Below are 14,336 nucleotides of genomic sequence, written 5' to 3'. Positions count from 1 at the left end.
TGCGACACCAGTCCTGGGACTTAGACACACCTCGTACGGTATCTTGAGCGTTCATGCGGAGAACAACCCTCACCTCCAACATAATCTGTCACCCAGCAAACATCCTGACTGCTTCCGTTCATGTCGGAAACAACTTGAGCAAAATGTAAATATTTTCCTGCACGGTTGGAAGTCCTTAAATCTTAAAGCTAAGCTCTCGCCGCTCTGTGTGTAAGCTGCACTTAAAAATAAATAAATAAATAACAAAAATCCTGTTGCTGAGTTGAGTCCAAATACGTGCATGTGATTAAAAGAGCGTGCACGGATGCGTGATTAAGTGCACTCGCCATCAAAATCCCCACAAAGTTGACAATCCTGGCCTAGACGGGCATCCTCTCCACACACGCACTGATTGATTTGTTCATTGATCAGGCGGCCGCTCACACCCTGAGGATCGCCCGCGGACTCAGACTCAGGACCGCCATCAATCGACTGACACACACACACACACACACACACACACACACACACACACACACACACACACACACACACACACACACAGAGAGTGATATATGCATGTGTACAATGCACGTGTGCCTCTACAACCACACCAGTACAGTAAAGACTATGATACATTCTACAACCACACCAGTACAGTATGATACATTCTACAACCACACCAGTACAGTATGATACATTCTACAACCACACCAGTACAGTATGATACATTCTACAACCACACCAGTACAGTATGATACATTCTACAACCACACCAGTACAGTATGATACATTCTACAACCACACCAATACAGTATGATACATTCTACAACAACACCAGTACAGTATGATACATTCTACAACCACGGCAGTACAGTATGATACATTTTACAACCACACCAGTACAGTATGATACATTCTACAACCACACCAGTACAGAATGATACATTCTACAACCACACCAGTACAATATGATACATTCTACAACCACACCAGTACAGTATGATACATTCTACAACCACACCAGTACAGTATGATACATTCTACAACCACACCAGTACAGTATGATACATTCTACAACCACACTAGTACAGTATGATACATTCTACAACCACACCAGTACAGTATGATACATTCTTCAACCACACCAATACAGTATGATACATTCTACAACCCCACCAATACAGTATGATACATTCTACAACCACACCAGTACAGTATGATGCATTCTACAACCACACCAATACAGTATGATACATTCTACAACCACACCAGTACAGTATGATACATTCTACAACCACACCAGTACAGTATGATACATTCTACAACCACACCAGTACAGTATGATACATTCTACAACCACACCAGTACAGTATGATACATTCTACAACCACACCAGTACAGTATGATACATTCTACAACCACACTGGTACAATAAAGACTATGATACATTCTACAACCACACCAGTACAGTATGATACATTCTACAACCACACCAGTACAGTATGATACATTTTACAACCACACCAGTACAGTATGATACATTCTACAACCACACCAATACAGTATGATACATTCTACAACCACACCAATACAGCATGATACATTCTACAACCACACCAGTACAGCATGATACATTCTACAACCACACCAGTACAGTATGATACATTCTACAACCACACCAGTACAGTATGATACATTCTACAACCACACCAGTACAGTATGATACATTCTTCAACCACACCAATACAGTATGATACATTCTACAACCACGCCAGTACAGTATGATACATTCTACAACCACACCAATACAGTATGATACATTCTACAACCACGCCAGTACAGAATGATACATTCTACAACCACACCAGTACAATATGATACATTCTACAACCACACCAGTACAGTATGATACATTCTACAATCACACCAGTACAGTATGATACATTCTACAACCACACCAGTACAGTATGATACATTCTACAACCACACCAGTACAGTAAAGACTATGATACATTCTACAACCACACCGGTACAGTATGATACATTCTACAACCACACCAGTACAGTGTGATACATTCTACAACCACACCAGTACAGTAAAGAATATGATACATTCTACAACCACACCAGTACAGTATGATACATTCTACAACCACACCAATACAGTATGATACATTCTACAACCACACCAGTACAGTATGATACATTCTACAACCACACCAGTACAGTATGATACATTCTACAACCACACCAGTACAGTATGATACATTCTACAACCACACCAGTACAGTAAAGACTATGATACATTCTACAACCACACCAGTACAGTATGATACATTCTACAATCACACCAGTACAGTAAAGACTATGATACATTCTACAACCACACCAGTACAGTAAAGACTATGATACATTCTACAACCACACCGGTACAGTATGATACATTCTACAACCACACCAGTACAGTATGATACATTCTACAACCACACCAGTACAGTAAAGACTATGATTCATTCTACAACCACACCAGTACAGTAAAGACTATGATACATTCTACAACCACACTGGTACAATAAAGACTATGATACATTCTACAATCACACCAGTACAGTATGATACATTCTACAACCACACCAGTACAGTAAAGACTATGATACATTCTACAACCACACCAGTACAGTAAAGACTATGATACATTCTACAACCACACCGGTACAGTATGATACATTCTACAACCACACCAGTACAGTAAAGACTATGATACATTCTACAATCACACCAGTACAGTATGATACATTCTACAACCACACCAGTACAGTATGATACATTCTACAACCACACCAGTACAGTAAAGACTATGATACATTCTACAATCACACCAGTACAGTAAAGACTATGATACATTCTACAATCACACCAGTACAGTTTGATACATTCTACAACCACACCAATACAGTATGATACATTCTACAACCACACCAGTACAGTATGATACATTCTACAACCACACCAGTACAGTTTGATACATTCTACAACCACACCAATACAGTATGATACATTCTACAACCACACCAGGACAGTAAATACTATGATACATTCTACAACCACACCAGTACAGTATGATACATTCTACAACCACACCAGTATAGTAAAGACTATGATACATTCTACAATCACACCAGTACAGTAAAGACTATGATGCATTCTACAACCACACCAGTACAGTATGATACATTCTACAACCACACCAGTACAGTATGATACATTCTACAACCACACCGGTACAGTATGATACATTCTACAACCACACCAATACAGTAAAAACTATGATACATTCTACAACCAAACCAGTACAGTATGATACATTCTACAACCACACCAGTACAGTATGATACTTTCTACAACCACACCAGTACAGTATGATACATTCTACAACCACACCAGTACAGTATGATACATTCTACAACCACACCAGTACAGTATGATACATTCTACAACCACACCAGTACAGTAAAGACTATGATACATTCTACAACCACACCAGTACAGTATGATACATTCTACAACCACACCAGTACAGAATGATACTTTCTACAACCACACCAGTACAGTATGATACATTCTACAACCACACCAGTACAGTAAAGACTATGATACATTCTACAACCACACCAGTACAGTATGATACATTCTACAACCACACCAGTACAGTAAATACTATGATACATTCTACATCCATAAAAAATATTGATGTAATCATAGTAGTATCGACTAAATAGGCTATTGTACTTGGTATCATTTCAGTGGATGTCAGGTGTAGATCCACCCGTGGCATTTGTTTACATTCAGGCGCGCTAGCTATTGTTAGCGGTGGCGCCGGTGAGCTATTGTATCCTCCTACGGTGTGTAGTGAAGCATGTTTAGCTATTCCTCGTCCTCCAGTGATAATGATACTTGTAAGAAACTTACTTTATTTGTCGCCATGGAGGCGAGGATGAGTGATTTAGAAGTAGCTTAAACACTGTGGATGGATGTTAGCCACTAGCTAGCTAGCCATGTCTTAAAGCACCTCTTCCTGAGGGTGTTTCAGTGTTATAACTTCACCTTTATCGTCACTTTTTACACCAAAATGCGTCCATTCTCCCTTTTCTGTCTACACACTGTGTCTGCTTGTAAGTACTCGGTGTGCGCGCGCTGCCGAACATGCTCCTCTGCTGGTAAAACCAGCAATGTCACCACGTGACGACGACATGCCGTCATGCATTTAAAAAATAAAATAAAATATGGCGAACCGGTACTTTTCAAACAGAATATAGCACCGTTTTTCATTCATCAGTACAGCGATACTATACTAGTACTGAGTAGCACCGTAGTCTTGGCGCAGGACAACGACTTCAAATCAATTAAGGCTGAAACGACGCGTCGACATGGTCGACGTCATCGGTTACGTAAATACGTCGACGCCGTTTTTGTGCGTCGGCGCGTCGCATATTTACGTCACACTACTTTACTGTCATGGCGGAGCGCAAAGCAGACGATGCGAGCGAGGGGAAAAAAGCACGCCAAAAGTCGTCAAAAGTGTGGGAGTATTTCAATAAACGGCCTAATAATGTTGTTGTATGCACACTGTGTCGAGCGGAAATGGCCTATCATAGCAGCACAACGGCTATGAACGAACATTTGAAAAGAAAACCCCCGACAGCGTTCTTGCCATCACCATCAACAAGTCAATCGTCCGCGTGCGTATACGTTGTCATTATTACACAAAAACATGAATGTGTCATTTGTATCTGCGTTGTAAATTCATAAACTAAAGCACCGTTTCGCTCTGAGAGGCGCGTTCGGCGTGCCTGTTCAGTGTTTACAAAGACGCGCTCCTCTTTAACGCTGTGGAGAGGCGGCGGCGGCGAGGCGGGGCGCGCGGGGAGCGACGCCGCAATCGTGCCCAGGTGCGCGATCCGCGCAGTTGGAAGAGAAAAGACTGTGTAAAATTAAAAGATTGTAAACCTGGCAAAGCCGTCTGGCGTTCAGTCTGTCGGTCCTGAAAGAACCCCACGGCACAAGACGTGTCACAAACGCTAACGTTAATTAGTTGTGCAAATACCTTTTACAACATTAACAGTTACATATACTATGTACAAACCAACAATTAACTTTCACTTTAATCATACTATCATTGTTGTGTTATTAAGCAAAATAAGCAATACTTTTACTTTTGTTGAAATGTTTACACTGTAGACTTTTTTGTATTGGATGTTTAGCTTTATTTTTGCACATTTTAGCAAATAAGCAATACTTTTACTTTTGTTGAAATGTTTACACTTGTTACAGAATATTTCCGTTTTGCACTTTTTTGTATTGGATGTTTATCTTTATTTTTGCACATTTTAAAGCAAAATAAGCAATACTTTTACTTTTGAAATGCTTATACTATTCCAGAATATTAAGATTTGCACTGGATGTTTACTTTTATATTTGCACATTAAAAAGCAAATAAGCTACTTTTAATTTTGTTAAATGTTAAAAGTTTTAAATGTTTACATTGTTACAGAATATTTTGTCATGTTGTTGTCAATGTTGACCGAGTGGCCATACTTTTTTTTTTTTGTAAATAAAAGCCATGCCTTTTGAAAAAACTGGCCTACATTTATTTTTTCCTCTTCATTTTAAATAAAATAAAAAAATCGGTAAAAGGAAAAATAATCTATAGATTAATCGAAAAAAATAATCTATAGATTAACCGATTAATCGAAAAAATAATCTATAGATTAATCGATAGAAAAATAATCGTTAGCTGCAGCCCTAAAATCAATCAAAAAGATGTCTGCCAAGTGTGAGTACCTCTCACACTTTCTGTCTAATGAGAGAAGACATTTTGCAGAAGCATCAGCCGTGGAAGTAGAGCAGACATGTTTACAGTCCCAGGCAGACAGTGTGGGCTGAGTGGACAACACTAATCCTGCCCCACTCTCAGTCTTTGCAAAGGTCGACCCCCCCACTTCAATCTCCATTATGGTTCAAATATCAGCAGGACTCTTAAACAACCCCCCCAACCAACAGCAGGGGATTATTACTGCTCTAAGTCAGTCAGCGTGGGTGTGTGTGTGTGTGTGTGTGTGTGTGTGTGTGTGTGTGTGTGTGTGTGTGTGTGTGCACTGACCGTTGACGACGGCCTGTCCCACTGCCAGCTCTCGCTGCGTCTCCATGACGTATTCCTCCCGCGAGAAGCCCCTCACGCATGGCGGCCCGCCCTGATTGTCCTGGCCCAGGACCAGAACCTGCAGAGAGAAGACGGTCAGAGGCATGTTGGGGGGGGGGGGGATTTGGATCATTCAACTCTGAAATAATATCGTTATGGCAATACGGACTCTAGAAAGAGGTTCCGCAGCCTCCGTAGCAGAACCTCCAGGTTCCGTAACAGCTTCTTCCCTCAGGCCATAAGACACTTGAATGCATCATAATAATCTCCTCAATTTTACCCCCAATAAACGTATTAACTGGCTGGACTATAAAGACAATATTTTGTTTAGTTAAGTTTAGTTGAGTTTATTAAGGATCCCCATTAGTCTACTCCGCAGTGAAGACTATTCTTCCTGGGGCAGGGGCGCCGCTAGGGATTTTGGGCCCCATGAAAAGAATCTTTACAGGGCCCCCAACAAAGTGTCATTATTTTTTCTGTATTATAATTTCATCATCATTAGGGGCCTCTCTGGGCCCCCCTCCATCATGGGCCCCTAGAATCCGTCTCCTTTATCCCCCCTTTTCGGGGGGTAAACATGATCAAATAATAAAATGTTGTAACACAAAAATAGCAACAACAAAGAACCAAAAAAAAAAAATAACAATAACTTCGAGTTTACATAATAATGTTCATACCAAAGATAAAAAGAGCAATATAAAAATATATATATATATTTTTGCAAAAATAAAACAAAGAACCAATGGCCTAAAATATACACATTAGTGTACCAAAGACAATAAGTGACGAAAAAGTACTGTCAGGTTCAAACACTGATGACATCTATTAAACAAGACAAGAAGCAAGGAATTAAACAGAGACAGAATTCATCCATCCATCCATTTTCTACCGCTTATTCCCATTGGGGTCGCGGGGGGCGCTGGAGCCTATCTCAGCTACAATCAGGCGGAAGGCGGGGTACACCCTGGACAAGTCGCCACCTCATCGCAGGGCCAACACAGATAGACAGACAACATTCACACTCACATTCACACACTAGGGCCAATTTAGTGTTGCCAATCAACTTATCCCCAGGTGCATGTCTTTGGAAGTGGGAGGAAGCCGGAGTACCCGGAGGGAACCCACGCAGTCACGGGGAGAACATGCAAACTCCACACAGAAAGATCCCGAGCCCGGGATTGAACCCAAGACTACTCAGGACCTTCGTATTGTGAGGCAGATGCACTAACCCCTCTGCCACCGTGAAGCCCAAGAGACAGAATTCAATTTAGCTCAATTGAGGAGAAACGCGTAGACAGTGTCGTCCCACGCTCTGACGAAAGATTGTACGCCTCTTTTATTTGGACTTTCCCTGATTACATGGCAACAGCTGTTTCTAAGGGACGGGGGTCGTAAACAGCCATCGGCTTCGGTTACAAAACAGTTCAAAGAGAAGGTCCTAAAACAGTTCATAGAAAAGGTGACTGAAGGGAGGTCAGGCCCTGCCTCCTTTCCGCTTTTTAGATCTCGGGTAAAGACAAAAATCTTCCTGTGGATTACAATACATCAAAGAAACCGACGCCCTCATGTCGCTCCCCATCCTACACAGTGGAGTTTTACAAGCCTTTTCCTTGGTAGGATCAAAGATAGCTTTTGTCCTCTCGCAGGGCGAGCTGTACTCAATGTAACACAAAGTTTTGTGATAACTTAGACACAATTATTCTGACAAGTACCATCCATCCATTTTTTTACTGCTTGTCCCATAATCAATAAAACCAGTCATGACATTAGGTACAATCTAGAACATTAATATTAATAATAATAATAATAATAATAATAATACAATTCCGTCTTTTTATTTTTAATTAGTTTTAATTCTGTATTTTTACACTAATTTTGTGTCAAATAAAATTTGACAAAATGAAATGGAAAAATAATGACATTATTGTTATTATTATTATTATGACTTGTGCTGATATGGTATTAGATCAATATCTGTATCGCAAGTAGAATCTGTAAGAGATGGAAACAACCAAAGAGTACATGTGTTGTTCTTTCCTGCACTCTAGTAGCAAATGTGTGACTTTGTTCTTGCATTCTATTATTAGTTATAATAAAATAATAATAAAAATAATAATACAACAATAATATGATTATTATTATTATTAATAATAATTATACAATTCCGTCTTCATTTTTAATTAGTTTTAATTCTGTATTTTTTACACTCTTTTTGTGTCAAATATAATTTGACAAAATGAAATGGAAAAATAATATTACTATTATTATGAGTTGTGCTGATATCGTATTAGATCAATATCTGCATCGCAAGTAGAATCTGTAATAAAGATGGAAACAACCAAAGAGTACATGTGTTGTTCTTTCCTGCACTCTTGTCCTTGCATTCTATTATTAGTAATACTAATACTAATAATAATAATAATAATAACAATAATATGATTATTATTAATAATAATAATACAATTCCGTCTCTTCATTTTAATTAGATTTAATTCTGTATTTTTACACTCATTTTGTGTCAAATAAAATTTGACAAAATGAAATGGAAAAATAATAATATTATTATTATTATTATTATTAGTATGAGTTGTGCTGATATCGTAGTAGATCAATATCTTTATCGCAAGTAGAATCTGTAATAATAAAGATGGAAACAACCAAAGAGTACATATGTTGTTCTTTCCTGCACTCTTGTCCTTGCATTCTATTATTATTAGTAATAATAATAATAATAACAACAATAATATGATGATTATTATTAATAATAATAATACTAATAATACAATTCCGTCTTTTCATTTTTAATTAGTTTTAATTCTGTATTTTTACACTCATTTTGTGTCAAATAAAATTTGACAAAATGAAATGGAAAAATAATATTACTATTATTATTATTATTGAGTTGTGCTGATATCGTATTAGATCAATATCTGTATCGCAAGTAGAATCTGTAATAAAGATGGAAACAACCAAAGAGTACATGTGTTGTTCTTTCCTGCACTCTTGTCCTTGCATTCTATTATTATTATTAGAAATAATAATAATAATTATATGATGATGATTATTATTATTAGTATTATTATTCATATTAATAATTAGTTTTAATTCTGTATTTTTACACTCATTTTGTGTTCAAATGAAATGGAAAGATAATATTATTATTATTATTAGTATGAGTTGTGCTGATATCGTATTAGATCAATATCTGTATCGCAAGTAGAATCTGTAATAATAAAGATGGAAACAACCAAAGAGTACATGTGTTGTTCTTTCCTGCACTCTTGTCCTTGCATTCTATTATTATCAGTAATACTAATAATAATAATAACAACAATATGATGATTATTATTAATAATAATAATAATAATAATAATACAATTCCGTCATTTAATTAGTTTTAATTCTGTATTTTTACACAAATTTTGTGTCAAATAAAATTTGACAAAATGAAATGGAAAAATAATGACATTATTATTATTATTATTATGACTTGTGCTGATATCGTATTAGATCAATATCTGTATCGCAAGTAGAATCTGTAATAGAGATGGAAACAACCAAAGAGTACATGTGTTGTTCTTTCCTGCACTCTAGTAGCAAATGTGTGACTTTGTCCTTGCATTCTATTATTAGTTATAATAATAATAACAACAACATGATTATTATTATTATTATTAATAATAATTATACAATTCCGTGTTTTCATTTTTAATTAGTTTTAATTCTGTATTTTTACACTCTTTTTCTCAAATAAAATTTGACAAAATGAAATGGAAAAATAATATTACTATTATTATTAATATTATGAGTTGTGCTGATATCGTATTAGATCAATATCTGCATCGCAAGTAGAATCTGTAATAAAGATGGAAACAACCAAAGAGTACATGTGTTGTTCTTTCCTGCACTCTTTTCCTTGCATTCTATTATTAGTAATACTAATAATAATAATAATAATAACAATAATATGATTATTATTATTAATAATAATACAATTCCATCTTTTCATTTTAATTAGTTTTAATTCTGTATTTTTACACTCATTTTGTGTCCAAATGAAATGGAAAGATAATGATATTATTATTATTATTAGTATGAGTTGTGCTGATATCGTATTAGATCAATATCTGTATCGCAAGTAGAATCTGTAATAAAGATGGAAACAACCAAAGAGTACATGTGTTGTTCTTTCCTGCACTCTTGTCCTTGCATTCTATTATTAGTAATACTAATAATATGATTATTATTAATAATAATACAATTCCGTCTCTTCATTTTAATTAGATTTAATTCTGTATTTTTACACTCATTTTGTGTCAAATAAAATTTGACAAAATGAAATGGAAAAATAATAATATTATTATTATTATTATTATTAGTATGAGTTGTGCTGATATCGTAGTAGATCAATATCTTTATCGCAAGTAGAATCTGTAATAATAAAGATGGAAACAACCAAAGAGTACATGTGTTCTTTCCTGCACTCTTGTCCTTGCATTCTATTATTAGTAATACTAATAATAACAATAATATGATTATTAATAATAATAATAATAATAATAATAATAATAATACAATTCCGTCTTTTCATTTTTAATTAGTTTTAATTCTGTATTTTTACACTCATTTTGTGTCAAATAAAATTTGACAAAATGAAATGGAAAAATAATGACATTATTGTTATTATTATTATTATGACTTGTGCTGATATCGTATTAGATCAATATCTGTATCGCAAGTAGAATCTGTAAGAGATGGAAACAACCAAAGAGTACATGTGTTGTTCTTTCCTGCACTTTTGTCCTTGCATTCTATTATTATTAGTAATACTAATACTAATAATAATAATAACAACAATAATATGATGATTATTAATAATAATAATAATAATAATAATAATACAATTCCGTCTTTTCATTTTTAGTTTTAACTCTGTATTTTTACACTCATTTTGTGTCAAATAAAATTTTACAAAATGAAATGGAAAAATAATGATATTATTATTAGTATTAGTATGACTTGTGCTGATATCGTATTAGATCAATATCTGTATCGCAAGTAGAATCTGTAATCGAGATGGAAACAACCAAAGAGTACATGTGTTGTTCTTTCCTGCACTCTAGTAGCAAATGTGTGACTTTGTCCTTGCATTCTATTGTTATAATAATAATAATAATAATAATAATAATAATAATAACAACAATATGATTATTATTATTAATAATAATAATAATAATACAATTCCGTCTTTTCATTTTTAATTAGTTTTAATTCTGTATTTTTACACTCTTTTTGTGTCAAATATAATTTGACAAAATGAAATGGAAAAATAATATTACTATTATTATCATTATGAGTTGTGCTGATATCGTATTAGATCAATATCTGCATCGCAAATAGAATCTGTAATAAAGATGGAAACAACCAAAGAGTACATGTGTTGTTCTTTCCTGCACTCTTGTCCTTGCATTCTAATATTATTATTAGTAATAATAATAATAATAATAATAATATGATTCTTATTATTATTAATAATAATAATAATAATACAATTCCATCTTTTCATTTTAATTAGTTTTAATTCTGTATTTTTACACTCATTTTGTGTTCAAATGAAATGGAAAGATAATGATATTATTATTTTTAGTATGAGTTGTGCTGATATCGTATTCGATCAATATCTGTATCGCAAGTAGAATCTGTAATGAAGATGGAAACAACCAAAGAGTACATGTGTTGTTCTTTCCTGCACTCTTGTCCTTGCATTCTATTATTAGTAATACTAATAATACTAATAATAATAACAATAATATGATTATTAATAATAATAATACAATTCCGTCTTTTCATTTTTAATTAGTTTTAATTCTGTATTTTTACACTAATTTTGTGTCAAATAAAATTTGACAAAATTCTTCAATTAATAATATGATTATTATTATTAATAATAATAATAATAATAATTAGTTTTAATTCTGCATTTTTACACTCATTTAGTGTCAAATAAAATTTGACAAAATTCTTCAATTAAATGGAAAAATAATATTACTATTATTATTATTATTATTATGAGTTGTGCTGATATCGTATTAGATCAATATCTGCATCGCAAGTAGAATCTGTAATAAAGATGGAAACAACCAAAGAGTACATGTGTTGTTCTTTCCTGCACTCTTGTCCTTGCATTCTATTATTATTAGTAGTAGTAATAATAATAATAATAATAATAATTATATGATGATAATTATTATTATTATGAATAATAATAATAATAATAATAATAATAATAATAATAATAATGATAATTAGTTTTAATTCTGTATTTTTACACTCATTTAGTGTCAAATAAAATTTGACAAAATTCTTCAATTAAATGGAAAAATAATATTATTTTTTAATTTTTTTGCTGTGTCAAATAAAATGGAAAAATAATATTACTATTATTATTATTGAGTTGTGCTGATATCGTATTAGATCAATATCTGTATCGCAAGTAGAATCTGTAATAGAGATGGAAACAACCAAAGAGTACATGTGTTGTTCTTTCCTGCACTCTTGTCCTTGCATTCTATTATTATTATTAGTAATAATAATAATAATAATAATAATTATATGATGATTATTATTATTATGAATAATAATAATAATAACAATAATAATAATAATAATAATAATTAGTTTTAATTCTGTATTTTTACACTCATTTAGTGTCAAATAAAATTTGACAAAATTCTTCAATTAAATGGAAAAATAATAATGATATTATTATTATTCAATTTTTTTTGCTGTTCTCTCTACAAATCGGAAAAAGACGACTTTTGCAGAAGTTGTTTTTTTATTCCTTCGCAATCCCGCTGACTAAGCAACATGGCGACAGAACGTGACCTCCTTGGGGGAGGTAATAAGCGTGCTTGTGCTGCGAACGCCCACTTCCCGTCCCGAGCGTTATTAATAGCAATTAGCCGCGGCACGCAATTAGGTCAATTAATTGTGACAATAATTAGCGTGCGTACTTTTGTGTCTGCTGTTGTTTCAACGTCAAATTTGACTACATAGTCCCACCCTTGGGGGGAGCATCTGTTGTAGCTTTTTAGCATGCTAATGCGGACGGCGGGCCAGGGCGGGTGGTGATTAACGTGCGGGTGGGGGCGGGGGGTACAACAGTGATTTGCTTCCACTTAACCCAAAAACTTTAAAACCCGGGATTTAGCGGAGCCGGATTACATCTCATTTCCTGTTAGCGCCCGGTGGAAGACACGGTCACCTGCACTCTGCTTAGGGTTGCTGTGAAGCTAAACTATGCTAAGCTAACTCAGGGCTAGCTAGTGACAAACTTGTGATATTGACACGAAATTTAGAATAAGAGGTTAACTTTGTCGTTTTACGTCGTCGTATTTCCAGTATTCAAACACAGTGTTACTGTTCAAACTGTGTGTAATGTTACAATGTACTTGCTAAATACAACCTCGGCCTTGTTTTTAATGATTACTTAGGCCTACTTTGCTACTGTGTTTTAATGGCGGTACTTGGGAGAGTCAAGTGTTTCCTGAGGTTCTACTTGGTGACTAAAGTTTGACAACCACTACTTTTAAGTGTCGCCATCATGGCGACATAGCGGAAGGGGCGGGGCTAACTCCAGCAATTGTGATTGACAATTTAAAAAGGGAGAGAAGAAGGAAGTATAAAATCAAAATGATTTGCTGGCTTTTTTGTAAGCATATTTACTAGGGGTGTGAATATTTGGGCACCTGACGATTCAATTCAGAATCGATTCTCGATTTAAGCCGATTCTTGCAAGGTATTGTTTGGTATAAAAATTGTAATACCGTAGTTTTCGGAGTATAAGTCGCACCAGAGTATAAGTCGCACCTGCCAAAAATGCATAATAAAGAAGGAAAAAAACATATATAAGTCGCATTTTTGGGGAAATGTATTTGATAAAAGCCAACACCAAGAATAGACATTTGAAAGGCAATTTAAAATAAATCAAGAATAGTGAACAACAGGCTGAATAAGTGTACGTTATATGAGGCATAAATAACCAACTGGTATGTTAACGTAACATATTATGGTAAGAGTCATTCAAATAACTATAACATATAGAACATGCTATACGTTTACCAAACAATCTGTCACTCCTAATCGCTAAATCCCA

General features: G+C 34.5%; 1 protein-coding gene and 1 long non-coding RNA gene across 2 annotated transcripts in view; both read right to left on the bottom strand.

Moving 5' to 3' along the window:
- Positions 1-14,336, bottom strand: part of LOC140679542 (uncharacterized) — a 264,689-nt gene that overhangs the window by 215,343 nt on the left and 35,010 nt on the right. The gene's annotated exons all lie outside the window — the stretch shown is intronic.
- The window catches only part of LOC133617979 (cadherin-2-like), a 233,559-nt gene that overhangs the window by 209,047 nt on the left and 10,176 nt on the right, over positions 1-14,336 (bottom strand). The window contains exon 2 of the mRNA XM_061978419.2: positions 6,143-6,260. Coding sequence (XP_061834403.2) covers positions 6,143-6,260 — 118 coding nt within the window. The remainder of the gene's footprint in view (positions 1-6,142; positions 6,261-14,336) is intronic.

The sequence above is a fragment of the Nerophis lumbriciformis genome, linkage group LG18 (assembly GCF_033978685.3).
Source record: "Nerophis lumbriciformis linkage group LG18, RoL_Nlum_v2.1, whole genome shotgun sequence".
NCBI lineage: Eukaryota > Metazoa > Chordata > Actinopteri > Syngnathiformes > Syngnathidae > Nerophis > Nerophis lumbriciformis.
This window is presented reverse-complemented; position numbering and strand designations above follow the sequence as displayed.